General features: G+C 39.1%; 18 protein-coding genes across 18 annotated transcripts; 8 read left to right on the top strand and 10 right to left on the bottom strand.

Annotated features, from left to right (window-relative positions):
* Positions 1-89: 89 nt before the first annotated feature.
* Positions 90-1,028, bottom strand: ECM31 (3-methyl-2-oxobutanoate hydroxymethyltransferase; the record flags this gene model as incomplete). The annotated part of the gene is made up of 1 exon (XM_018364407.1): positions 90-1,028. One exon carries the CDS (start codon positions 1,026-1,028, stop codon positions 90-92), a length of 939 nt encoding a protein of 312 aa, XP_018223208.1.
* Positions 1,029-1,394: 366 nt separating this feature from the next.
* On the bottom strand, positions 1,395-2,342 carry SWD3 (Swd3p; the record flags this gene model as incomplete). The annotated part of the gene is made up of 1 exon (XM_018364406.1): positions 1,395-2,342. One exon carries the CDS (start codon positions 2,340-2,342, stop codon positions 1,395-1,397), a length of 948 nt encoding a protein of 315 aa, XP_018223207.1.
* Positions 2,343-2,582: 240 nt separating this feature from the next.
* UMP1 (Ump1p) lies at positions 2,583-3,029 on the top strand (the record flags this gene model as incomplete). Its single annotated transcript, XM_018364405.1, has 1 exon — positions 2,583-3,029. The coding sequence occupies one exon, from the start codon at positions 2,583-2,585 to the stop codon at positions 3,027-3,029; it is 447 nt and encodes a 148-aa protein (XP_018223206.1).
* A 362-nt stretch (positions 3,030-3,391) lies between these two features.
* SMY2 (Smy2p) lies at positions 3,392-5,632 on the top strand (the record flags this gene model as incomplete). The annotated part of the gene is made up of 1 exon (XM_018364404.1): positions 3,392-5,632. The coding sequence occupies one exon, from the start codon at positions 3,392-3,394 to the stop codon at positions 5,630-5,632; it is 2,241 nt and encodes a 746-aa protein (XP_018223205.1).
* Positions 5,633-5,801: 169 nt separating this feature from the next.
* Positions 5,802-6,422, bottom strand: SEC66 (Sec63 complex subunit SEC66; the record flags this gene model as incomplete). The annotated part of the gene is made up of 1 exon (XM_018364403.1): positions 5,802-6,422. One exon carries the CDS (start codon positions 6,420-6,422, stop codon positions 5,802-5,804), a length of 621 nt encoding a protein of 206 aa, XP_018223204.1.
* Positions 6,423-6,693: 271 nt separating this feature from the next.
* NPL4 (nuclear protein localization protein 4) lies at positions 6,694-8,436 on the top strand (the record flags this gene model as incomplete). The annotated part of the gene is made up of 1 exon (XM_018364402.1): positions 6,694-8,436. One exon carries the CDS (start codon positions 6,694-6,696, stop codon positions 8,434-8,436), a length of 1,743 nt encoding a protein of 580 aa, XP_018223203.1.
* A 364-nt stretch (positions 8,437-8,800) lies between these two features.
* SSE2 (adenyl-nucleotide exchange factor SSE2) lies at positions 8,801-10,882 on the top strand (the record flags this gene model as incomplete). The annotated part of the gene is made up of 1 exon (XM_018364401.1): positions 8,801-10,882. One exon carries the CDS (start codon positions 8,801-8,803, stop codon positions 10,880-10,882), a length of 2,082 nt encoding a protein of 693 aa, XP_018223202.1.
* A 254-nt stretch (positions 10,883-11,136) lies between these two features.
* On the bottom strand, positions 11,137-12,372 carry PEX32 (Pex32p; the record flags this gene model as incomplete). The annotated part of the gene is made up of 1 exon (XM_018364400.1): positions 11,137-12,372. One exon carries the CDS (start codon positions 12,370-12,372, stop codon positions 11,137-11,139), a length of 1,236 nt encoding a protein of 411 aa, XP_018223201.1.
* A 481-nt stretch (positions 12,373-12,853) lies between these two features.
* POP7 (ribonuclease P/MRP protein subunit POP7) lies at positions 12,854-13,276 on the top strand (the record flags this gene model as incomplete). The annotated part of the gene is made up of 1 exon (XM_018364399.1): positions 12,854-13,276. One exon carries the CDS (start codon positions 12,854-12,856, stop codon positions 13,274-13,276), a length of 423 nt encoding a protein of 140 aa, XP_018223200.1.
* Positions 13,277-13,564: 288 nt separating this feature from the next.
* TYR1 (prephenate dehydrogenase (NADP(+))) lies at positions 13,565-14,914 on the top strand (the record flags this gene model as incomplete). The annotated part of the gene is made up of 1 exon (XM_018364398.1): positions 13,565-14,914. One exon carries the CDS (start codon positions 13,565-13,567, stop codon positions 14,912-14,914), a length of 1,350 nt encoding a protein of 449 aa, XP_018223199.1.
* A 170-nt stretch (positions 14,915-15,084) lies between these two features.
* UBS1 (Ubs1p) lies at positions 15,085-15,912 on the bottom strand (the record flags this gene model as incomplete). Its single annotated transcript, XM_018364397.1, has 1 exon — positions 15,085-15,912. The coding sequence occupies one exon, from the start codon at positions 15,910-15,912 to the stop codon at positions 15,085-15,087; it is 828 nt and encodes a 275-aa protein (XP_018223198.1).
* Positions 15,913-16,331: 419 nt separating this feature from the next.
* Positions 16,332-16,883, top strand: ARL1 (Arf family GTPase ARL1; the record flags this gene model as incomplete). The annotated part of the gene is made up of 1 exon (XM_018364396.1): positions 16,332-16,883. One exon carries the CDS (start codon positions 16,332-16,334, stop codon positions 16,881-16,883), a length of 552 nt encoding a protein of 183 aa, XP_018223197.1.
* A 363-nt stretch (positions 16,884-17,246) lies between these two features.
* Positions 17,247-19,004, bottom strand: EXO5 (Exo5p; the record flags this gene model as incomplete). The annotated part of the gene is made up of 1 exon (XM_018364395.1): positions 17,247-19,004. One exon carries the CDS (start codon positions 19,002-19,004, stop codon positions 17,247-17,249), a length of 1,758 nt encoding a protein of 585 aa, XP_018223196.1.
* Positions 19,005-19,288: 284 nt separating this feature from the next.
* On the bottom strand, positions 19,289-19,489 carry YSY6 (Ysy6p; the record flags this gene model as incomplete). Its single annotated transcript, XM_018364394.1, has 1 exon — positions 19,289-19,489. One exon carries the CDS (start codon positions 19,487-19,489, stop codon positions 19,289-19,291), a length of 201 nt encoding a protein of 66 aa, XP_018223195.1.
* Positions 19,490-20,159: 670 nt separating this feature from the next.
* Positions 20,160-21,539, top strand: TOS1 (Tos1p; the record flags this gene model as incomplete). The annotated part of the gene is made up of 1 exon (XM_018364393.1): positions 20,160-21,539. The coding sequence occupies one exon, from the start codon at positions 20,160-20,162 to the stop codon at positions 21,537-21,539; it is 1,380 nt and encodes a 459-aa protein (XP_018223194.1).
* A 433-nt stretch (positions 21,540-21,972) lies between these two features.
* Positions 21,973-23,106, bottom strand: CSH1 (mannosylinositol phosphorylceramide synthase catalytic subunit CSH1; the record flags this gene model as incomplete). Its single annotated transcript, XM_018364392.1, has 1 exon — positions 21,973-23,106. The coding sequence occupies one exon, from the start codon at positions 23,104-23,106 to the stop codon at positions 21,973-21,975; it is 1,134 nt and encodes a 377-aa protein (XP_018223193.1).
* A 640-nt stretch (positions 23,107-23,746) lies between these two features.
* CDC28 (cyclin-dependent serine/threonine-protein kinase CDC28) lies at positions 23,747-24,643 on the bottom strand (the record flags this gene model as incomplete). Its single annotated transcript, XM_018364391.1, has 1 exon — positions 23,747-24,643. The coding sequence occupies one exon, from the start codon at positions 24,641-24,643 to the stop codon at positions 23,747-23,749; it is 897 nt and encodes a 298-aa protein (XP_018223192.1).
* Positions 24,644-25,009: 366 nt separating this feature from the next.
* On the bottom strand, positions 25,010-26,053 carry IFA38 (ketoreductase; the record flags this gene model as incomplete). The annotated part of the gene is made up of 1 exon (XM_018364390.1): positions 25,010-26,053. The coding sequence occupies one exon, from the start codon at positions 26,051-26,053 to the stop codon at positions 25,010-25,012; it is 1,044 nt and encodes a 347-aa protein (XP_018223191.1).
* Between the last annotated feature and the right edge of the window lie 301 nt (positions 26,054-26,354).

The raw sequence follows: 26,354 nt of genomic DNA, 5'->3' as shown, positions 1-26,354 counted from the left end.
ATGTAGTTTTTTCTCGAAAAGAATGGAGTTAGATTTTTAAACTGCCAGAAGCCTTAATTTCTTTTTACTCAATAAAATCCACATTCATTTTATTTGTGGTTAGTCGACGAAAGGAATTCATTCCACAGATCGTCTTTGACTTTGAAAGTGTGAGAATCTTTTTCGGGAAACGTTCTATCCTCTACACTTGTAATATATTCTTTCAAGCCCTTAGTCGCAATATCTCTTATATTTACAGTTTGCTTGACAAATTTTGGAACGGATTCACCTTGCATGCCCAAAAGATCCGATATCACTAAAACCTGACCGCTGGTGCCATTTCCAGCACCGATACCTATTGTTGGAATGGAAAGTTTAGACGTTATGAATTGAGCCATTTTGTGGGGGACACATTCAATAACAATGGACCAGCAACCAATTTTTTGCAATTGCTTGGCTGTTTCGAACAACTCTTGCATTTGTAACAGACTCTTGTTACCTTGAACTTTATAACCTCCAAGTGAATGTACTTTTTGCGGTGTTAATCCTATATGGGCCATAACGGGGATACCTCTTGAGCACAGTTCTTGGATAAACCTCATTGCATACTTGTCTTTAATGTACGAACCCACTTCAACTTTGATAGAGGTAACTTTGCTATGCAATTTCATAATATCTATGGCATTTTTCAAGCCATCGGAAATATCAGATTCAAAAGTACCAAATGGCATATCTGCGACTACCAAAGAAGGACCTTCAGCTCTGCACACAGAGCTAACGTGATATTTGAACTCATCTAATGAGAGCGTAATTGTGCTATCATACCCCAAGGAGGTCATTGCTAATGAATCTCCGACTAAGAGTAGATCGCAATTAGCTTTATTCACCCATGTAGCAGTGATGAAGTCATATGCTGTGCACATAGACAAAGGAGTACCAGCATTGTATTTGTCTCTAATATCCTGGATCGTATTATGTTTTGGAACGATCTTTGAAGAGGAATAAAATCGTTTGGAGAAAGCGCCTAATGATCTTTTCGCTATATTCATGTTGAGTGTTAACGTTTTGCTTCCCTGTCCTTTTTGTTGAGTTACAGATACGGTGCCGAATAGGTATTAACACAGCAATTGCTTTATATCAGTGGTGAGAAGGAATGGCTTGACACGAGCTCTTCGAGATGTTAATGTAGACTGTTACAATTTTTCCGAGTTCCCATTTGCATTTTTCGAAATGCTCATCAAGAGAGACAATAGTAATTACACAACCGAAAAAAAAAAGTAAAAAAATAGATAAAAATCTGAAAAATATTCGAAGATAGCTCCACCGACTGGGAGCCTTACAATGTCCATGCTATACATTCGGTTTATCAAATACGCCCTATGGGAATGTTATATAATATATATAATCTTGTTTCTTCACTCCCATCTCCATAGACAGCAAACTCCGTTCAACGCGAGCGAGCACATTATATTGCCGAAGCAATGTATACTCATCACAGGACTATTCCGATGATGGGAGGAACCATCGAGCAATTGAACAAGCTCTTTATCATCTGAGTTCCAACAATATATATCACCGTTTTCGTAACCGCTGATCACCAAAGGAGTGGAGCCGTCTTCAGGGTTCAAAAAATCCATACCGCACGAATGATGCAGCACACCCTTCTCCGGAGGTTGGACCTGGAAAGTGCGTACCACACAGCCCCCAATACAGTCCCATATCTTCACCACGCCGTCCAGCGATTTCACCAAAAGATATCTTGCATTTTCAGAGAACTTGACCTGGGAGATGGGCACCACACCGTTTTCCCTTTTCCAATCCTTGTCATAAGTCAGCGTTTTCAAACAGTGGCCTGTCTCTGCATCGAAGATCCGTATGAGCCCGTCATACGAACCTGAACTCAGAATGGACGAGTCATTTGCGGGCACATCTACCGACACCACTGCCTCTGAATGCGCAGATATAGTTTTCATCAGCGAGCCATTTAGCGTATCCCAGATCTTGATGCTTTCGTCCATCGAGGACGTGAACAGCAAGTTGCCCTTTCTGTTGAACGCCAGGGATATCACAGGCGCCGTATGACCGACAAACGTATGCAACAGCCCGTACGACAAGTGCACTATCTCCACGGAGAAATCATCCGAAGCAGTCGCGATGCACTGTCCGTCAGGGGACCAGCACAGTTCTGAGAATGGCCTTGCATGCGACGTGACCAGCGTCTGTGATATGGCATTTTTGGAGACATCGTATATTAGAATACTAGGTCCCTGCGTTATGGCCAGAAACCGGCCATCGGGTGATAATTTCGCAGAAGTAGCCCTCAAGCCATCCTCCGTCGCCACAGCTGCAATGAATTGGAACATATAGCAAACAGTGGCCGCCTGCAGATGCGGGCTTGCTCCCTAGGATCCTCGAGCATCGTCCGCTAACAGCACACAGGCTCTTATTTAAGCACTTCTTGCTTTTCTTGGATGCTTGCCGGGTGACCGGGCGGTGGCGATTTTATCTGCCTAAGGTCTATTAAAGCATTTGTTGTGTAGTTTCCCAGTAACAAGAGAAGTACTAGCAAGCAAACAAGAACAGGAACAGCCATCATATTAAACATGAACATCGTCCCACAAGGTAACTTCAAGTCCCAGGTCTCCACGGATCAAGATAAGACCACTCTTTCCTCCGCGGTGCCCTCACTTCCAGACACGCTACGCCAGCAAGAAGGTGGTGCGGTACCCCTTTCCACACAGATGAACGACAGACACCCATTGGAATCAAAGCTGAAGCATTGGGAGACCACACAGCGCCAGAGACAGATGGAGCAGTACCGACAGATATTCGGCATAGCCGAGCCCATGAAGAGGACGATGGAGCTGGAAATCGTCAATCGCACTGATTTCAGTCCTCTCTCAGCGGACAGCAGCATGCACCGCGATATATTGCTTAACAAGGACTGCAGCATTGATTGGGAGGACGTCTATCCTGGCACCGGCTTGCAATCCGGCTCTATGGTTGGCGACGATCTCCACAGCAAAATCGAAAAACAATTGGGCATTTAAAGTTGCTTTCCTGTTTCGTTTATACGATAGTTAAGTAAAATACATGCTTCTCGGTTTCATAGAAGTGACTAAATTAGTGCTATCCTCCTAGACTACATAGTTATATTACTCTAATTTTAGTACCATAATAGTTCAAAATTACCCTGTGCCCTTTTTATTTTTTTTTCACTCACTGAAAATTTTTTTCATAATTTCAATTATAGGTTGATTTGATTTGATGGACCTTACTAAAGTATCCCACGCCTCTACAAAAACTATCCTAGTTGGAGAACCAACTTCCTCGAGTTCATCGTTTCCGTTAGTACGCCTTGAGCTTCCCCCCTTTCTTCCCACAGAACCCAGCCTCTTAGTCCATTTCAGTAATGATTGCACCAGACTCTCAAAGATTATTCGGTTCCTTTGATGAACAGTTAAAAGACTTGAAACTGGACTCAGATGATACCGAGAGCAATAGCATCAATAGCACCTTTGCCCCTATGGAGTCCTCTCAGCCCAGCACCAATAACGGTGCCATTGGTGCGGGCATAAACGCTGTTCCCGGGTCCACGTTTAGGTCTAATACACCTCTCTTGGGTAACCGACATGCGCTTAGTAGAACCTCTTCTCTAATGGACTCTATTGGTATACAGCGTGCAGCCTCGCCGTTTGCACCTGCCAAAGAGCCCTTTATTCCCCAGAACCCAGGGGTCGTGGGTACCTCGTTTTGGCACAGTGACCATCCTGAATCGCGGGTTGGTACGCCTGTTCAACAAATCCCTCTATTGCAAAGAAACGAGTCTACTTCTTCCTTTGGATATGCCGCTAATCTTGGAATGAATTTGAGCACGCATTCTTTGGCTGTTGATATTACTCCGTTGGGAACACCAACGATTGCTCAATCCCATGCCATTTTATTCCCGTCATCTGATATACCTCCAGCTCTGGACGTAAATGGCATACCTCAATTTCCCACGCCAATTTCGATCGAGTCCAGTTGGAAATATATAGATACACAGGGGCAGATACATGGTCCATTCACTACCCAAATGATGTCCCAATGGTATATCGGTGGCTATTTTGCTTCAACTCTACAGGTTTCAAGGTTAGGCAGCACGCCGGAAACACTCGGAATAAACGATGTATTTATTACCTTGGGCGAGTTGATGATAAAGCTTCAAAAGTACGACACGGATCCATTTAGTACTTTTGATAAAGTTCATGCGCAACCACCCATTACCGACCCTAGCAACACAAATCTGCCTGCATATTCAAACGAAGCTATTGCTACAACTGCTGATACCATGGAAACTACCGACAACGATATTTTCAAACCATTGACTCATAAAAACATCTGGGATATGGACAGCGGCACTACAGTGCAAGAAGGTGATATTGAATTAGGTTCAACAGTCTCTACAGGTCAAACGAAGGGAAAACCCAAATCGGAAGTTAAACCCAAGAATATAATCGAGGCTAGAAAAAGCGAAAAAGCTGAATCCATGGCCAAAGTATTATTGGAAGAGCAAGAGAGACAAAATCAAGAAATTAAAAGAAAAGAAGAGATTCGTTTGTTAAAAAAGCAGAAACAAAAAGAGGAACAAGAGTTACTGAAAAGACAAAAGGAAGAAAAGGAAATGTTGAAAAAACGGAAAGAAAGGGAAACCTTGGAAGCAGAAAAACAGAAACAAATTGAAAATACCATAAAGAATACACAAGTCCAAACAGTACCTCTCAAAACTCCAAAAGATCTGCCTTCATTGAATGATTTAAATTTTAAACCAACACCATGGGCTTCCAAAGTCAAGACGAATACTCCAGTAAATAATATAACCAAAAACGTTTTGGGTAATACCGAGAATAAGAAGGAAGCACCTCTGAATTTACAACTGAAAATTACCAAGGAAGAAAAGGAAAAACAGGAACTGAAATCTGTGTTAAACTGGGCCAACAAGTCAAGCACAGTACCAAATTCAACTATTGATATTAAATCACAGTTTCAAAAAACTTCTAAAAATGCAAAAGAAACGCCATCGCCAAAAGATTTTGAAGACCCAAATTTTATTGAAGAACAGAAAAAAATATGGGAAAGAGTTCAAAACTCTTCTAAGCAGCCAAAGACCACTACTTCTGCAACTACTACGACAACATCTTGGACCACAGTAACATCAAAGACGAAAAACCCTGCTGGTACAGCTGTACCTTTAGTGTCAAAGTCCAATACAGGGTTAAACCCTTCAACGACGATAACAAGCAGCACCGTCGCTACTTCAACGACTACTACATTTGCCAGTATGAACAGTATCTCTCCGCGTCAAGAATTCATCAAGTGGTGTAAATCTCAAATGAGACTAAACTCTGGGATAACAAGTAATAACGTATTGGAACTGTTATTGAGTTTACCTACGGGACCAGAATCCAAAGAGTTGATTGAAGAAACTATTTATGCCAATAGTGATGTTATGGACGGTAGAAGGTTTGCTACTGAATTCATCAGAAGACGCGCTGAATGCGAAAGGCAAGGCAGTGACCCATTAAGTTGGAATGAGGCGTTGGCTCTTTCCGGTAATGATGATGATGACTGGGAGTTTCAGGTTGTTAGTAAGAAGAAGGGTAGAAAGCATTAGAAATTGAAGCTATGACAAGCTTTTCTTCTCATTGCTTACATATTACTTTATCATTTATTGTTATTGTATATACTTTATAAATATTTTTAACGCAGATAATGACAAATTCTATACATACTTGAAAAAAAAATGCAAAATCAAAAACCATAAACTAGTGTACCTGCAGGCGCTATTCGACTAATCTTCCATCATCGTTAATTTTCAATTCCCATTCTTCAATACATACTTCTTTACGTTTCAAAATTGATCGGTAACGCCTAGATAGGGCCTGGTTAAAGCAAATTTCTTTACAGACCATGACAAACAATTGAGCCCAACCCGGTTGTAGTCTCTCAGCTTCTTGTAAGGTATCTTTAAATTCCAATTCTATTAGTTTAACTTCAGTTTCAAATCTCTTCCAATAATCTTCTCCAATGGAGCCATTCTTGTATAAGAGATTAATCTGAGGGGCCAGCTCTTTTAACTTTAATGATCGTCTGACAGATTCTGCGCCTCTGTTTAACAAGGCGGCTTTCAAGACCTTCTCGTGAACTTTCTCATTTTCGCTCATTTCCTTTATTTGGAAAAACAGGTCGTGAGCATCGTTTTCATCAAATATGGATGGCTGTTCGCTGATTTTTTTAGCCTGCTTCTTTCTGTAGTTTGAAGCGAACATAACAAGGGACACTACCAGAATGAAGACATATATGAGTGGGGTATAAACGGAGATTACTTTCGTCTCTACAATTGGTTCTTCGTTTTCAGTAAAAGTCCCATTGCTAGAGAATTTCGTTTCATTGAATTCGGACATGTTGGTAACTCAGCTCAGTGGTGTGTGTATCTGTTTTCCAAGCTTTTGTTATCCAGAATTAAGCCATTCCATTCGTACTTCATCAATTTTTCATGTAACACTTCAACTTTAAGACGTGTTCCTAAAACTTTTGAAGCCTGTCGGCGGGTAACGAGCAACGTTTACTGTTTTAATGCATGCCCTTACAAGAGAGGGAACAGTGGCAAATGCGATTATTAGAAAATTCGCTCCAGAGAACTAACGGAACGAATAACGTACACTTAATTGCAGTATGCTTATCAGATTCAGATCGAAAAACGGCATTCATAGAGTCTCCTGCGAAGATAGCGAGCTTTTTGGAGCAGTAATTAAAAGATTGTTGGGTAATCTGGATGCCAATGCCGATGCCAATACATTTACTGTTAGTGAGAAGCCTGGGCAGGATGTCCATACTGTTTCTGAACTGGCTAATCGAACAGTGGCAGATCTAGGGCTGAAGCATGGTGACATGCTGATATTTAGTTATTCGAATCAGCCCAACACCGAGACAATTGACACCAGCGTCGGAACTGGATCCGTAGACATTGGTGTTAAGAACGGTCGTCAGAAAAGTTTGGGCCCGTTGAAAATCAAAGAACTTGATGTTGACGAGGAACTAGAGAAAGAGAAAGGGTTAATACCTCGCCAAAAATCAAAATTTTGTAAGCATGGTGATAGAGGTATGTGCGAATATTGCTCGCCTTTACCTCCTTGGGACAAAGAATATCACGAGGCAAATAAAATCAAACATATTTCTTTTCATTCTTATTTGAAAAAATTGAATGAGAATGCCAATAAGAAGGAAAACGGTAGCTCTTACATTGCGCCGCTCTCAGAACCTGACTTTAGGATTAACAAGCATTGTAATAATGGACATGAACCATGGCCTCGAGGAATTTGCTCTAAATGTCAACCATCGGCAATTACTTTACAACAGCAAGAATTTAGAATGGTGGATCACGTCGAATTCCAGAAAAGTGAATTAATTAATGAGTTTATTCAAGCGTGGCGGTGTACAGGTATGCAGAGATTTGGCTATATGTATGGCTCTTATGCTAAATACGATAATACGCCCTTGGGGATAAAGGCCGTTGTGGAAGCAATATACGAACCACCTCAACATGATGAACAAGACGGGTTGACCATGGATGTTGAACAAGTCAAGGAGGAGATGCTACAGATCGATCTACAGGCTCAAGAAATGGGGCTTTCACGTATTGGGTTAATATTTACAGATTTGTCTGATGCAGGAGCTGGAGATGGGTCCGTCTACTGTAAAAGACACAAAGATTCATTTTTCCTTTCATCAATAGAAGTTATCATGGCTGCTGGACACCAAACCAGATATCCTAATGTGAGCAAGTTTAGTGAACAAGGAATATTTTCTTCTAAATTTGTCACCTGTGTCATATCAGGAAATTTGGAAGGGGAAATTGATATATCGAGTTACCAAGTATCCACTGATGCTGAAGCATTAGTCACGGCAGACATGATAAGTGGATCCACGTACCCTTCAATGGCATATATCAATGACACCACCGATGAAAGATATGTACCTGAAATATTTTACATGAAATCCAATGAATATGGTATAACAGTAAAGGAGAATGCCAAACCTGCATTCCCTGTGGACTATCTTTTAGTAACGTTGACTCATGGGTTTCCTAAAAATAACACGGATACCAATCCAAAATTCGCTACATCGACTGAGTTTCCGTGGGCCAACAGACAAGCTCTGGGGCAATCTCAAGATTATCAAGAACTGAAAAAATATTTGTTCCAGGTGGCTTCAAGTGGAGATTTCAATCTCTTACACGAGAAAATCTCGAATTTTCACTTGTTGATATATATAAATACTTTGCAGGTACTTTCACCCGAGGAATGGAAATTACTGATAGAGTCTGCTATAAGAACTGAATGGGAAGAGCCCCTATTGAAACTTGTCTCCTCAGCTGGTTGGCAAACACTAGTCATGATCCTTCAAGAAAGTGGTTAAGACAGTGTGCACAAGCATTGACGTGCCAAATAGATGAATGAATGCGCGGAAATTACTGAGTATATCGGCTTAGAAAAAATTGAGTTCTTTTATTTCAACAATACCCCATATTATCCTTTCACTATTGTAGATGTTTCTAGAACTTTCTTTTCCGAATCACCTCATACGAGGATTTTCAAGGAACAGTAATTGGGAGTCACTTTCACGCAATTGGTATATATTAGGGTACTTTTTATGCAAATCACAAACCCCTGTCATTTGGAGACCCAGGGATTTATTTAATCTTGAATTAACATCAAGAATATTCTTGAAAAGTCCCACCTTTTTTTAGTTGGTTATAGACATCAGTTTAGCATATAATAGAATGAGTACACCATTTGGTTTGGATTTAGGTAACAATAACTCGGTCCTAGCAGTTGCTAGAAATAGAGGCATAGATATTGTTGTCAATGAGGTGTCTAATAGGTCTACCCCATCCTTGGTTGGTTTTGGTCCGAGGAATAGATATTTGGGTGAATCCGGTAAGACAAAGCAGACATCAAACGTTAAAAATACCGTGGAAAACTTGAAAAGAATCATTGGACTGAATTTCAGGGATCCTGAATTCGATATTGAGAATAATTTTTTTACATCGAAGTTAGTAGAACTGAAAAATGGCAAAGTTGGCGCCGAAGTCAAGTTCGGCGGTAAAACACACACATTTTCGGCTACTCAACTGACTGCTATGCTCATTGACAAAGTTAAACATACCGTCCAACAGGAAACAAAATCAACGATCACTGATGTCTGTCTTGCTGTCCCTGTATGGTATTCTGAAGAACAGCGTTATAATATAGCTGATGCCGCTAGAATTGCAGGTTTGAATCCCTTAAGGATTGTTAACGATGTCACTGCCGCTGCCGTATCATACGGTGTGTTTAAGAATGATCTACCGGGCCCTGAGGAAAAACCAAGAATTGTTGGTTTGGTGGACATTGGGCACTCTACCTATACTTGCTCCATTCTGGCTTTCCGCAAAGGTGAATTAAAAGTACTAGGTACCGCTTACGACAAACACTTTGGTGGTAGAGATTTTGATCGTGCAATCACGGAACATTTCGCTGATGAGTTTAAAGCCAAATACAAGATTGATATTAGACAAAATCCGAAGGCTTACAATAGAATCTTAAATGCTGCCGAAAAATTGAAGAAGGTACTCTCTGCTAACACCAATGCCCCCTTTTCAGTCGAATCTGTTATGGATGATATTGACGTTTCCTCGCAGCTGACTCGCGAAGAATTAGAGGAGTTAGTAAAACCTTTATTAGAACGCGTGACAGATCCAATATCTAAAGCCTTGTCCCAAGCTAAATTGACTGTTAACGATGTTGATTTTGTTGAAATAATTGGCGGTACAACCCGTATTCCGGTTCTGAAACGATCGATTTCTGATGCCTTTGGTAAACCATTGTCTTCCACTTTGAATCAAGATGAAGCGGTCGCTAAAGGTGCGGCCTTCATATGTGCCATTCATTCTCCGACTTTGAGAGTTAGGCCGTTCAAGTTCATAGACCTTGATCCGTATTCAGTGTCATACATTTGGGATAAACAAGCTGAAGACGAGGATCACTTGGAAGTTTTCCCAGCTAATTCTCCATACCCATCAACAAAGTTGATTACTTTGTACCGTACAGGCGATTTCCGCATGGAAGCCAGATATACAGACCCTTCAAAACTACCAAAAGGAACTCCTGTAACTATTGCCAAATGGAAATTTACTGGAGTTAATGTTCCTGAAGGTCAAGATTCTGTTCCCGTTAAGGTAAAGCTAAGATGTGATCCATCCGGCTTGCATATTATTGAAAGTGCTTATACTTTAGAAGAAATTACAGTTCAAGAGCCAGTACCTTTACCAGAAGATGCTCCAGAAGATGCTGAACCTGTGTTTAAGGAGGTCACTAAAACAGTCAAGAAGGATACACTGGGTATGACAGTGGAAACGTTTGGCTTGAATCCGGTTGAACTGAACAATCTAATCGAAAAAGAAAATGAACTTACAAACCAAGATAAACTAGTTGCAGAAACTGAGGATCGTAAAAATGCCCTTGAAGAGTATATTTACACTCTTCGTGCTAAACTTGATGATGAGTATTCTGATTTTGCATCCGATGCAGAGAAGAAAAAATTGAAAAATGCGCTAGCTACGACTGAAGATTGGTTATATGACGACGGTGAAGATTCTACCAAGGCAAAATACATCGCCAAATATGAAGAACTGGCTTCGTTGGGTAACGTTATTAGAGGAAGATATTTAGCAAAGGAGGAAGAAAAAAGACAGGCGTTGAGAGCAAATCAAGAAACCTCGAAGATGAGTGATATTGCTGAAAAATTGGCGGCTCAAAGAAAGGCGCAAGCCGGAAGTGGCGATGATGGCGAAAACATTGACGAAAACATGGATCTTGATTAATCTATATACCCGACGTTTAGCTTCCGTTTAGTCACTGGCGCTATTTTATATTACACATTACTCCCAGATTATATTTACTATAAAATAGATAAAAATTTCTATATAACATGTATGTAGGAAATTCATTAAATCTATGAACACTCATGCGCATATTGTACTTGATTTCTAATTTCTTTTTGATTTAAAGTATGGAAAGATTCGTGATAAGCCGGTCAGCCAAGTATATAAAAACTATAAACGTAATAGTTATACTGTTACAAATGAAAGAGGCGTCTTCTCCATCTCCTTGACCTCGTGAAACTTTCCAAAGAATCGTATCTTCCAGTTTCTTTCCAAGATGAATCCGAGTATACCCAATCGGCCCCATCCCAGTCATTATTAATCCAATGCCAATCATTGGGCAGTTCCTCTTTGTCAAGGTCATGCGTTGATAGACAGCTTCTCATAGTTGATGACCCATCAGCATTTTTGATTTCTATTGAAAAGTTTTGTCTTTCATAGGGCAGTAATAATGTACTCCAATGTTTATTTCGACGCCATTTCCTTTGGTTTTCGTGTACTTCAATTTCTAATATTTTGAGCCCACGGTCTTCAAAGTTCTTTTGTTCATTTAGTAGTTGTAAAATTTTAATGTGATCCTCATCTTTCTTGTTTTGTAGTAGTATCGGCAAAAATTCTTCCAAAGGTACTATAATAGAAGAGTTTTCAGTTAAAATGATGATTTGATACATCCTCAAACAATTTGATAACCAGTTTGAGATTTTAAAATTCTTAATTCCCATGTGATAGAAATTTCGAACTAGGGTAAATCTCCAGAATAGCCTTAAAGTAGCTTGAAAGCTAGTGGAATGGTATACCAGAGCACTGATAATAAAAAATCTAACATAAGCCCCCACCGATATGTATCTTATGATGATAGTTTGAAAGATTGTACCAAATAGGAATAACCTCAAAAACAGCCTCTTATCAGAGCACTTTTTATTGACGCCATTAAATGAAGTTTTTAGTTTCTTCCAAACGTTCAGCTCATCTCTTAGTACTTCTAGTTTGCCCAGTACAGACTCTAGTAACACAACGATTTCATCCAATGTAGGAGGTTCTGCTTCTTTTAAAGAAGTCACCAATGAAATAACATAATACATGAATGACAGAAACAGGAAGATTCCACTTATAAAACCTAACCATAAACTCAAGAGTTTATTAAACGGTGAAACTTGACTAGCATTTATTTCGGTCGGGATGAACGAACTTATGATTAGCCATATGCTCGTCAAGTATATAAATGGCAAACATTTATCGTCAGATAACCACATTATATTGGCAAGTGCATTATCAATTATTATCAATAGTGGATATGCGTGAAAGAGAACACTAGATATCATCGGAGGAGTAATTTGAATAAAAGAGGGCTTCTGACCATGGTTATGAATAAACCTTGCCTTAAATTTTTTGTTTTCACTGAGAACACTGGCTTTAGAATTTGTGTCCATTTCCTCCCTTGATGTTAGCAAAACAAAGTCAACCAAACAGAACGAAAGCAATAGGGATAGCGGAAAATGAGAAGTAGGCTCAAGTTATTTCGCTTGGCCCATTAATTTGTGTTCAGTTTCGATATTTCAGCAAGGTCTTATAGATATGCTTCAAAGGGTATCGTTTCGGGGATAATTTCTCTTCTTCCATTACAAACTGTTGAAATAAGAATGAAAAATGACAGCTATGATGGTCAGAATTTATTCAATAAAAAAATCCGTAAGGGTCGTTTGGGTCAGCATAATGTGTATAACGGACACTTTATTTATAAGAATACCCTTAATATATATCTTGGAAAATATATTTTCTCCACTTTTTTTTTCTCCAATTGACTATCCATTTCATTCGAAGCCTCACTGTCTTTGATCGCTCGCTACTAATACAGTCCATAATGTATGAATAAGTAGTAAGAGAGAAGACAAAGAAACAGCAACCACCAATATGGCAACTAAAGAGAGCACCAACGGTCGTACGTCTAAGCGAGTAAGAAAGCACCCATCGTTGAAGACTTTAACACATAAGCAAATACACACAACAATCTTCGTTAAGTCGACAACACCATATGTAAGTGCACTGAAAAGGATTAACAAGTTTCTCGATAGTGCCCATAAACATGGATCATCTTATGTGGTAGTTTTGGGCATGGGCAAAGCTGTGGAAAAGACGCTGGCATTGGGCTGCCACTTCCAAGATCAGAAGAATAAGAAAATAGAAGTTTTCACCAAAAGCATAGAAGTCCTGGACGAAGTAATAGTAGAGCAGCAAGAAGGTATCGAAATTGAGAGCGATGTCGACGATGAAGATAAAGAAACCCAATTGAAGAAAAGAATTGTAAGCGGCATAGAGTTGCGTATTTATGTATAGTGTATTTTACGCATTTGCATTTTTCTCTGTTATGTACCACCTAAACCAGTTGACCATTGAATACTATATATCCTACGTGATACATACTTATATTATTACAATTATTCACTAGTTTGTCAAGTTTTTTGCCAAAGCGATATTTCTTTGTGTATTTTTTGAGTCCTCTGATGAAAGGAAATTGTGAGAAATGAGTAATACTATAAATAATCGAACCAGCGAGAGTGAAAAAAGTTCAGTTAATCTATAGAAGCACCCGAAAAGGAGTAGGACTTTGTATTCACTAGACACATGGTATCTATAGAGATAGTTCAGCAATGGAAGGCCACCAAATATATTGGTATAATTGGGCTAGGTGACATGGGCTTATTATATGCCAATAAGTTTTCAGATGCTGGATGGAAAGTCATCTGTTGTGACAGAGAAGATTTTTATGAGGATTTAAAAGAAAAATATGCATCTGCCAAATTTGAGGTTGTTCAAAATGGGCATTTGGTATCCAGAAGAAGTGATTACATCATTTATAGTGTTGAAGCATCCAATATTAATAAAATTGTCGAAATGTATGGACCATCCTCGAAAATTGGTGCAATTGTGGGAGGCCAAACAAGCTGTAAGCTGCCTGAGATCAAAGCTTTTGAACAGCATTTACCCAAGGATTGTGACATTATTACCGTGCATTCTCTTCACGGTCCTAAAGTTAATACGGAAGGTCAACCTCTAGTCATTATAAACCACAGATCACAACACCCTGAGTCTTTTGACTTTGTTAATTCTGTTATGTCATGTTTGAAGAGTAAGCGGGTTTACTTGACATACGAAGAACACGATAAAATTACCGCTGATACACAAGCTGTGACGCATGCTGCATTTTTAAGTATGGGATCTGCATGGGCCAAAGTAAAGGTTTACCCTTGGACTTTAGGTGTGAACAAATGGTACGGTGGCCTGGAAAATGTTAAAGTTAATATTTCTTTAAGAATTTACTCCAATAAGTGGCATGTTTACGCAGGACTGGCCATAACGAATCCAAGTGCGCATCAACAAATCCTTCAATATGCCACAAGTTCAACGGAACTTTTTACTTTAATGCTTGATAATAAAAAACAAGAACTTACTGAAAGGTTACTACAGGCTAGAAAGTTTGTGTTCGGAAAACACACTGGCCTCTTGTTATTGGATGATACACTTTTAGAGAAATATTCGCTATCGAAAAACACTGTTAATGACGACACTGATTCCAAGCCATTGCCAAATTCTCATTTATCGCTGTTAGCGATTGTCGACTCGTGGTATCAACTTGGTATTAATCCATATGAACATATGATTTGTTCCACGCCTCTATTCAGAATTTTCTTAGGTGTGTCGGAGTACCTTTTCCTAACACCTGGTCTGTTAGAACAGACAATCGATGCAGCTATTCATGATCAATCGTTCAGAAAAGATGATTTAGAATTTGTTATTTCAGCTAGGGAATGGAGTTCAATTGTGTCCTTTTCTAATTTTGAGTTATACAAGAAACAATTTCAAGCTGTACAAGAATTCTTTGAGCCAATGCTTCCAGAGGCTAACCTTATTGGCAATGAAATGATAAAGACTATTCTAAGCCATTCTAAAGAACCTTTAACGGGTAAATATTAAATATAACGTTTAATTTATGCTTAAGATTCCTGTATTATTATTCTTTCTTTCCCAAAAGAAATAAAGTCGATTTATATATAAATAAAGATATATACTGTGTGACAATGTCCATGCAAAAAGTGTGTTAATGATAGATGAAAAATGACTATTCTGTTGAATTATTATACTCCTTAGACTCTTTTCCTCTTCGTGCAATGCCCATTGTTACTATTATCACTCATTCCATCCGAGGATAACGACGATCTTGATCTTTTGGGACTTATTACTGCGTGTATACTGTCGTCATCACATGCAAGTAGATTCCTGCCCATGAAATCGATCGCTTTGTAGGTATGTGTTTTCTTGTTATTGCTATTGTTGTTGAAAGTAGATGATATGCCGCTACTATTTATGCTGTTACTGCTAAAGCTTTTCTTGTCCTGACAGTGGGAATTGTGATTTTGAGCGTTATAAAATGATATGAACTCATTAACAGTGTTACTATTGCAATTACTGATATTATGATTTTTAGTGTAGCTCTTAACTATAGCATAGTCACCTGGTTGTAAGGTGCCTATTAGCTCTGGGAAATAAGACTTGAAGTCTTTATATATAATTCTATTCCATGCCTTGTTGAATTTTACCATTGAGGGGGAGAATTGAAAATCGTCTATTGGTTGAATGTGAAAAAAGGGTTGCCATATATGGGAAAGTAAATCTTGAAACCCCAACTCTCTTAACAACAGATAATTCAAATGTGTCATCGAAACGGTCCTGTTAATGGGGAAACGAGAATTTGGAGACAAACATTTCATGATTATATACGGATCCTGGTCATCACCAGCAATATAAAGCAACAGGTACATCTCCAAACTAGTCCTGGGCTCACAAAATAACACATGCCAAAGGTGTAAGTCCGAATCATGTGGTCTTACATGAAATAGGCCCAGAGTCTTTTCAGGATGGCGCATCAAATATTTCCAATCCTTAAGCAATTTTCTGGTTAATGAGTAAGCCATGATGATCGTCCTTTTGTTTGGAAACAAATAGTATAGCACCTATACGGTATTTTCGTACCACTCTACGACAACCACAACTTCTTTTGCTGTTTTTACAGTTCCAAAAAAGATTCTATATATGATTGATTTAAGAAGAGTAACTAAAATGCTTATGGCAATAACAAAAACCACTTATGCGAGGCAAAAGCGGGTAATGGGACCCTTCTAATTTGAAATTAAAGCAAAAGATATTTTGAGTTGAAATTAGATTCACACGACCAGTTATACTAGTCAAGAGACCCCAGAAACGTAAGTCGTCTAGTGGTACAAGACTGTGTGCTTCGTTTGTGGTTACGTTTTTGTGAACAATAAGACTTGATCACCGGAAGGAAGAGAAGAAAGAATTGAGCGAGATTTAACAAAGCATATTATAGATCAAGATGGGTAACATTTTCAGCTCAATGTTCGACAAGCTATGGGGCTCGAACAAAGAATTACGTATACTGATTTTGGGTTTGGATGGTGCCGGTAAAACCACCATCTTATATCGTTTACAAATCGGTGAAGTGGTCACCACGAAACCAACCATTGGCTTCAATGTGGAGACACTAAGCTACAAAAATTTGAAATTGAATGTTTGGGATCTTGGTGGCCAAACCAGTATTCGGCCCTATTGGAGGTGCTACTATGCAGATACTGCCGCAGTCATATTTGTGGTTGATTCGACTGATAAAGATCGTATGTCCACAGCCTCTAAAGAGTTGCATTTGATGTTACAAGAAGAAGAATTACAAGATGCTGCGCTGTTAGTCTTCGCCAATAAACAAGATCAACCTGGCGCATTGAGCGCAAGCGAAGTGTCTAAAGAGTTGAATCTGGTAGAATTGAAAGATCGAAGTTGGTCTATTGTAGCTTCAAGTGCCATAAAGGGTGAAGGTATTACAGAAGGTTTAGATTGGTTGGTTGATGTTATYAAAGAGGAACAGTTATAATGCATAGGCAATCTAAAGGAAAAAGGGTGGATGCACGCTCTTTACAATGGCATCGAATATATGCATAGTTTGTTTGTAATTGTTAAAGGAGCCCAATCCAATGAAAAAAAACGTTTGAATGTATATAGATTGATATTTCAATATAATGATACTAGTAGTTATACGGTGGAAGAGCAGAAAAGAATATTTAGCAATAACTATGTGTCCTCAATAGAAAGGATGTATGCCCACTTTTTGAGTACAAATATTGTCCTCAATTCAGATCTTATGAAACAAAACGTTTAAAACGCAAAGTAAAAGGTTGCTAAGTAGGAAATTTCAGATTTCTTTTCATGAGTATATTATAAAATTTAGGAACTTAAATTAATGTTGGTTTGAATCGAGAATGATTTTTTGTAATTCTTTGCCCAAATCAGCCAGTTTTAGCTCGTTTTTATTCTTCCAAGAACAGACGTGTTTGTAGTCGCAATATTTACAGTATAGATTGAATTTTTTCTGAACAGGTTCAATTGGATTCATATCTCTGTGACCGAACCAAACCATTGCTACATCATGAGCGTGTTTTTCCAATTTCACTGGATCATACGGGAATATGGTATTATGGAAGTTATCATTATGATAATAGTATTCTATCATCAGGTCATTGGAAACGAGATTTCCGACAATATAATAAATCTGTGACAGTCTTGCGGCAAAATATTTTAGAGTTATTGGGGTCTTCCATTTTGTATAAAAACGTTTATAGTCTTGTAAAGATATGCATTTTGTTGGTTCCAAATCGTCTTCCTCTTGTTCTGTTGGTATGGTAAAGGATGTGGAACCTTGATCGAGCAAATTATTAAATGCCGTCATATCGAATGTACTAGGTTTTTTGGTGTCGTTATCAAATGGGGCAAAGTGTATCGGTTTTCCATCCAGGAGGTGATCCATGTCATTAGCGAAAAGCGGGTTTGTCAATATGAAAGTTAGAATCTTCGTAGAATCTATAGGCGCGTCAACATCGAGCCCTCTTCTCTGGGCATTGATTAAAAAGCTATGATAGGTTTGGGTCATATCTTGGCTTAAATGGGAAAGAAAATACTTATAATACATTGTCTGTAATTTAGACGATTGTACGACCGACTCAATGGAAGGCATTTTCGGTACTGACCTGGTCTTGATATCAGAGATGACAATTTCATTGTTTGATTTCAAGGTTGGTAGGTCTGATAGTAATTTAGCAAGGATGCTATCCCAACTTTGATTTTCCCGGTCGAGACCTGTTGTACGTTTCTGCACTTGATGATTACGCTTGTTTCTAAAAGTCAGGTGATCAATGATGCCTGATATTATAACGCTTTCCTCTGAGGTGTTTCCGTCTTTGGTCAAATCTCTTACTAGCTTACCGTTTTGGATATTAATGAAGCCATGACAAATGATTTCTCTTGAATGGCCACCACCACTGGTAAATAAAGAGATTAATCTGCTGATCGAACTACACCAATTATCCAGCAAAGTGTTCATATCACTGTCGATATCCATAGCCAAGTTGGTCAGGGGAAGGAAATCCTGTACGAAACTATTATACTGATTTAATTCGGGATGAGTTTCGTCTTCCAGTGACTTATGAATCTTCTTACCCTTCTGGATCTGGAACTTCAAATCTAGTAGCTGACTAGACAAATTTTGGGAGTAAAAATCGTAAAAGTTTCTTAATTCACACCAGTTTTGGGTGGTACATAACTGTGTGACAGATAGCCTTTTCCTTTTTAATTGGTTCAACTGAATATCAATGTAGGGATTTTTTAAGCCTTGAGGGAGCTTGTAATTGACAAATGCCCGATTTTCAGGGTCTGCTCCGAACAAGTTTTTGACATTGGCTAGTTTCTCATCCAACAACGTACCTTCCTTAGTGTTTGCCTCTTTGGGGGCACTGGTATAATCAAAAAATGCCAAATTATTAATCTTGTCGATGTCGGAATCACTCAAAACACTGCTCGAATCACCGACGGAAACATCATGCGTGTGGCTGTTCTTCAAAGAGAAAGTAGAAAGTTCATCAAGAGATTTATCATTTGAGTGGACAAACCTCCTAAGATGAAAAGAAAATCCATATTTATTAGTAATAGCACGATTTAGCATACGACAAGTACGTGAAAGAGGTGTAGAAAGACTACCTAGAGAAATCAGAGGAACAAGTATACTCTACGTGGCCTTTCCAAATAAGACGCTAGTTCATTTTTTCTACCTCGTCTTTGCTATTTGCAGCATTGAAAAGATTGTGATGGATCACCATAATACTTAAGTTGATTTTTCTTTTTTTCCACGCACAAAATAACAGCTCGGGTAACACCGAAATATAATATTGCTTGTTTATTTACTTATTTGTTTCTATTGTATACTTATACATGCAGATTACTATTGTTTCATAGGATATAGCTGATCAGCTGCAAAACACCACCACCCACCAGGAGGAAAATAAGGATGCCCAACCAGGTCTTGGATATCAAAGGAGCAGCCTTCTTGTCGGCCTTGTCTACCTTCTTCTTACCGTACTTTCTGTACTTTTCGTTATTCTTGTTGAACTTGGCATTGGCCAGTCTTTGTTTTGGTATCTGTACGGCCATTTCGGGTCTTGCTGTCTGTCTCCTTGCTTACTCTGCACGCTGCAGTTCCCATACCTTATTCTGTACTGTTCCTATACTAGTTATATCGCAACTAAAGCCTTGAGCGACCGAGGAAAAGGCCACGTCACGTCACGCCACACGATATCACTTGGTACGGTAAACGCACGCTCATTCCTTTTTTTTTCGCGTTGGCGTCTTTCCTTTTTCGTCCGCGATTTATTGCTGGTGTTGTTTATTCTTCCACGATTTTTTCGTCTCCCAGCGGGCTTGAAAAATTCGAAACATGAGATTGCCATTTAAATATACCACGAACGCAGAAGTGATACACTACGTCCGTTCCTGTCTTGGCAATTGTGAATTTTTACTTAGCCCTGTTTCATTTTGCTCCATTTTTCACTTTCGTTTTGGCATTTTTTATTTCTCTTTAATTCATGCTATATAGTCTTTCTTATCTTCAATAATTTTCTTTTATTTTGTTATATCTTGTTCAATTTTTTTTCATCGTTATTCAATAAGAGAAATTCGAAAACAAAAACTCGACCCCAAACCAATTTAATCCAACTTCTAGTCACTCCTTCAAATAGAACGCCTTTTATCTTTGTGATTTTGCTTTTCATATTACTATATTAAGAATCAGAAACTAAACAGGTAAATTGAAATAATACAAAAAATGTTGCAAAAGCTTTCAATCACCGCGTTGATTGGGTTGTTGTCTTCGGCAGCATCTTTCGCCAACGCCGATTGTACTTACTCTGGTGGTAATTACTACTGTGCTCAAACCGATGCCATCGTTTACTCTAACGTTGGTTTATCTGCTACTTACCAGGATGTCACCAACATGGATGAATCTTCTTGTTCTTGTACCCAGGCCGACTTTACTTCTTCCGGCAGTTTGGCTCCATTCAACGAAGAGTTATCCGTCCATTTCAGAGGTCCAATTGAATTATTGCAATTCGGTGTTTACTATCCAAACGGAGAATCCAAAGCCTTGAAGAAGAGATCCGAGGCACAGCTAATTGAATCTTGTAACGAGCAAGGTGAAGCTGTCGTCTCCAGACACAAACATCAGCACAGGAGAGATGTTGCTGTCGAATATGTCCAAGTCACTTCTACCGTTTACGTCGATGGTAGCGGTGAAACCGTTACTGCTGACTCCACCAACACTGTTGTCGGTCCTGCCGTTCCATCTGCTTACACTCAAGTTTCTACCGTTTTGTCCAACACCGCTCAAACGACTGAAACCGGTGCAAGTCCATCATCTGCTTCCTCTTCCAAGACTACCACCACCACCTCCTCTTCTGCTGCTGCTGCTGCTTCGTCTTCTTCATCTTCCAACACCAACGGTGACTGGTCAAGGGGCTCTTACTTTGTCCCAGGCTCTACCAGTAACTGTACTTTCATGAACAACCAGGGTGGAAGTGCCGGTTCTGGTGTATGGTCTAGTTGTTTCGGTAACTCCATCTCCTTTGCTGCTTCTGACGGTACTTCCGGTGCCGCTTCTCCTCAAGCCCTTGGTGATGTTACCTTGGCATCCGGTAATGAATTTATGATTTTCTCTGGTGATGAATGTTCTGGCAACAATGCTGAATGTGGTTACTACAGGGAAGGTATCCCAGCTTACCGTGGGTTTGGTGGTGCTGACAAAATCTTTGTTTTCGAATTTTCCATGCCAAGTGACACTAGTGGCTCTGCTTACAACCAAGACATGCCAGCTATCTGGCTGCTGAACGCCAAAATCCCAAGAACTTTGCAATACGGTGATGCATCTTGTTCTTGTTGGAAGACTGGTTGTGGTGAAATGGATCTCTTCGAAATCTTAACCGCTAATTCTGATAAATTGATCTCCCATATTCACGACGGTCAAGACGGTGGTACTCAAGACTATTTCAACAGACCAACTGATGGTTCTTTGAAAGCTGCTGTCATTTTCAACTCAAGTGATGAAACTATTCATATTATTGAAGTCGATGAGAGTTTCGATGAATCTTTGAGCGATGATGTCGTTGACCAATGGTTAAGCAAAGCTGGTTCTTCTGCCGCTCTGCCATGATTTAATCTCTGTTTTTTTGATTAATAAACCTTTTACCTCTTCCATTGGTTTTCAACTTACTTCCTTTCCTTCCCTATGTTATTATTGTAATTTTTTAATTAGGGCTGCCGTTCACTTTTCATAGTGACGGATTGTGTTATTTTCAAAACAATACATTATTGTAAAAAAAAAAACTAAAACCAACAAAAAAAACTAACTATTTGAAATTTTATTCTTATAAGTTTAGAACGTTATACTTTTTCTATCTTTATATATTTTTAACCAAGTTTCTGGACAATGTATTATTTAAATAAAACCTTTTTTTTTTTGTTAGGTCCCTAATGTTCTGTAATGTGAAAAGCCTAATGATGCGGAAAATAACTCGCTATATATCTATGTATTGTCTTTTAAGGATGATCTACATACACATGAGGGGTGGAGAGCGCTATTTCCGTCAGCTCAGGTCGGTAAATTCGGGATGATTTTTCTCTATATCAATGAAAATGCTGTCGTATGGGATATTAGAATCCTTTCTCAACCTTTTACCCTTTGAATTGTATTCGTAGCGTAGGGGCGCCGGTGTCTTTTCTAAATCTTCATCTGAGGACGATATTATTTTCGACCTCAGCAGTTTCAACTTGTCACTCAACCACTGAATGATATAACGTTTGTTATTGAATGGACCAGAACATAACCAACTATAGAAAGTAAATTCACCATATAATATGAAAAAACCAAATATAAATCCTGTAACCACACAGGATAAAATGTGGTTTTCTAGAACTTTCATGAAATTAGCATCACCCGTATGCCACGAAGAACCTTTAGATATGGAGAAAAACGAGTTGGTGTGCATCTTGTAATCTGCCGGTTGTAAGATTCTTACTGCATCGTCACCGGCTGTGTTCGACCATCTTTTATATTGCTTCCAAATGACACTAATAAAAAGGGGGCCTGTGGACCCCATGATGGTCATATACGGAACATACCAATTTTTGTTGTAGTGCTTTAAAGATTTGATGACTTTTAAGAAAAATGGGTGTCTAGGTACAGACCCCATCACATCATTAGACACACCCGTGGGAGAGGTTTTCCTAAGGAATGCCGGCACAGTCAACAAAGAATCTAATCTTCTTTCGCAACCATCATCCAGATCAATGTAGATACCACCGTAATGCGAAAGAACGAAATACCGTATTGCATCTGCTCTCTCGATTGGGTATTCGTAACCCTTGAATGTATCGAGAAACCATGAGTATTTCTCTTTGATGAAATTTTCAGCCATTTCATCCGTCCATAGAATATAGGTGTAGTCTGGGTGCAAGTCAACGCACTTCTGTCTGCCTTTTACCCATTGTTCAGGGATGTTCTCTGTTTTATACGTTTGATGTATAATTTTCGGTATCAGTTGTGGGTGAGTTTCATTGAACTTTGAATTAGGGTCCTTGACTGGGTTCAGCTCTTCGTCTAATAACGCATCTTTGGAGGCATCGTCTATACACAACGTCAACAAATCAAAGGTATAGTGTATTATGGAGAAAAGTAGCACGACATTTGCTATTATGAGAAATTTCAGTTCCTTTTTCATATCTTAGTAACTGCCTATTGTTAACTCTTGATTCTCGTCTACAACGGCGGCTGCCAATATTATTTGTATACTGTTTAAGTATTCTTTGCGTAGGTCAGGAAGGAAGCAAAATGTAAATAGAGCTGCAGTGAGATGTAGATAACGAACGAACTAAAGGGAAAACAACCCTATATGTTATTTAAGATAAAAACGATGAGCCGTTCTAATGTGCTAAGAGAAATTCAGTTACGCAAGGTAAACCTTTAAAGCGGGCACCGAAAACAAGGGCGAGGTTGGCCTCAAACTGCTCCAATCGAGTAACCTCCTTGTAACCTAGAAAATTCAAGTTTCCTCCCGGCATCCATTGCGTTTTTTCGTTTTGCTTTTCGTCTGTCACTTTTTTCACCTGTCTCGAGGATACGACCACCCATTGTACGTCATGAAACGCGCCCACCTCCTGGCCCCTGGAATCCTCCGCGCTTTTTGCTTTTCGCGTGCCTCTGAAAGGCCGTGCGTGGTGATGGTCGCACCTCCTGGGTGGGGTAACCCACCATGCTGCAAGGTTGAAGTATATTGTATTATAGTATATACCGTATTGAAGCATACCTTGAGGGCAGTAGCATTTGTAATATATAGAGCGGCAAGAAGGCAGCTGCCATACTTATGATTCTTGAAAGTAGGGATGGATGGCTGCTCTTCTGGCGCTGATCCGGTTAATAGGGTCGTATGCTAGTAACTTGTCCAACAGATCAATACCTTGTGGATCTAGGCTTGGCACCACTTGCGACAGGTCCTTCCTGTGCCATTGAGGAAAGCTCTGTTTAAAATCAGGCAAGTAGACAATGTCCGGCCATATGCCCTCGTTGGGTGTCCCCAACACTCTGAATATCTTGAAGATCTGGTCAATTTCACTATCGCCACTGAATATTGGTTTTCTATTACACATCTCGGCAAATATACACCCGATGGACCATGTGTCAACGCCTGTACTGTACTGCTTCCCACCCAGTAAGACCTCTGGCGCTCTGTACCACAAAGTAACGATTTCATGGGTGTAGGCTCTTAATGGAACACCAAACGCACGTGCTAGACCGAAATCACCTAATTTAAGATTCCCATCTTTATTGATCAGCAAGTTCTGAGGCTTCAGATCACGATGTAGGATACGATGTGAGTGACAGTACGCAATACCTTTGCAAAGTTGCATCATGAACTTTTTGACAATATCGGATCCTAATGGCTGATCCTTTGGTATACCCTCCATATATCTTTTCAGGTCCAAATCTAAAAACTCAAAGACAAGATATAGCTTGTGCGCATCAGAATGAACGATGTCATATAATCTGACAATATTTTCGTCTTTCAATTCCTTCAACAATGAAATTTCTCTGATGGCGGTACTGGGAACACCTTCATCTTCGCTTTCCAATCTGATTTTCTTCAATGCCACCACTCTTTGACCTTGTCCTGGTCTCAGATCTAAAGCTTTATAAACAACACCGTATGTACCTTCACCAACTTTTTCAAGTCTTTTATAATTTGCTAACTCACCGCTCATGGTCAAAGTTGAATTCAATGTATTGATCTGAACTTTTTATTTCACCGTGGTCCGCTCGTTCACTCGACTCTTTGTTGAAATGTGTTATTGCTGGAAAGGAGGTGATGAAATCTCTGCGAATCGTCGACACTTCTACTCAAAGTTTTTTAATGACTTAGTTTTTAGATCCTTTTTGTTTGCCAAGTTTTTCTCTTTTTTTCTCTTTTGTAGTTCGTTTTTTGGCGTCCCTTGTCTCAATAAGGCTATACGTATGTATATTTATAAATAAACACATATTAAAACATAAGCCACGTTTTCTTCAGTGTAAAGAACTTTCTTCAGTATAAAGAAGATACATAGAATAGCTATATATTTAAGCAAACACGCTTATTCTTTCTTAGCTTGTCTAGCGGCTTTTTTCAAAGCTCTGACTCTGATAGATTTATGAAAAGAATAGTTAATGGTATTAACAAGTTTTGAGTAAACACCAAGCGTCTCTGTAATTACGAACTGGTACACTGCATGAGCCCAGTATGGAGTCATAGTGGCGTACCTATCCTGAGAACCACAGCGTCTCCCAACACTTCTCAAAGTGGATTTAACAAATTGTTGTGGGTTTGGAATCATCAACGAAGATCTTCTAATTTTAGACATGGAACTAGTAACCAAATAAGAAATGATCAGTTCAACATCGATACCATCCTTTGATAACTCACCGGCTAAGGAGTTAGACCAACTTTGCAAGAAAGATTTAGAACCACTGTACGTGGCCAAAAATGGGGTAGGAATCAATCCACCGAATGAACCCATGGTCAAGACTAAACCACGGTGGCCTGATTTCTTACCTTCAGCTTTGACGGTTTCCGTAATTCTTGGTACAACGATTTGTGTAATCAATAATGTGGCAGTGTTGTTAATAGTTATGATGTCTCTCAACTCTTTCTCGTCTGTTTCTAAAAATGGAACAGGAATGGAATGTGATTGGCCGACGTTGTTAACTAAAACGGTAATTGGTAATTCCGCACACAATTCCTTGATGGATTCGTAGTTAGATTCACTATCTTCTGCAATATCAATTGCCAGAATTTTCACAGTAACATGGTATTTGTCTTCCAGTTCCTTTTGTAAAGTCTCCAATTTTGATTGGGTTCTCGAGATCAATACCAAATTAAACCCCCGTTTGGCCATTTGTTTTGCAAACTCTTTACCAATACCATCACTAGCACCAGTAACAACACAGTATTTGCCGGTTTTAGCGCCGTATTTATCAAAGTTAACTGATGGCAAAACGAAAAGGTCAAAAATGAGAGCTAAAAATCTTAACGATAAAGTTGTACATTTCAGGACACCAAGCCCAAAAACAACCCATAAAAGGCCATTGAGACACTTAAACCTTTCACCTGCCTCTTGAAACTGCTGTACAAAAGTCATTTTTCGTTTAGCTGTACCGATATAGAATAACTGCCTTTAAACTCTATGGCTCTATTTGTATTTTCCTTATATTTGAAAAGGTTGCTATTTTATAATGTCTTTTTTCATAAAGTTTCCAAACACCGAAAAATTAAAAAAAAGGGCTACCAAGAGTTTGATGCGGAATAACAAAAAATGACAGAAAAGAACGCAGAGCTGCGATTCGCGAAAGCCCATTTAGGTTAAGAAACCTACAGTGTGTAGTCGTACACGCATATAGTTTTATAAATGTGTCCATGTTATTTATCATCTCACGAAGAAA

Source organism: Saccharomyces eubayanus, chromosome IV (assembly GCF_001298625.1).
Source record: "Saccharomyces eubayanus strain FM1318 chromosome IV, whole genome shotgun sequence".
In the NCBI taxonomy this organism is placed as follows: domain Eukaryota; kingdom Fungi; phylum Ascomycota; class Saccharomycetes; order Saccharomycetales; family Saccharomycetaceae; genus Saccharomyces; species Saccharomyces eubayanus.
This window is presented reverse-complemented; position numbering and strand designations above follow the sequence as displayed.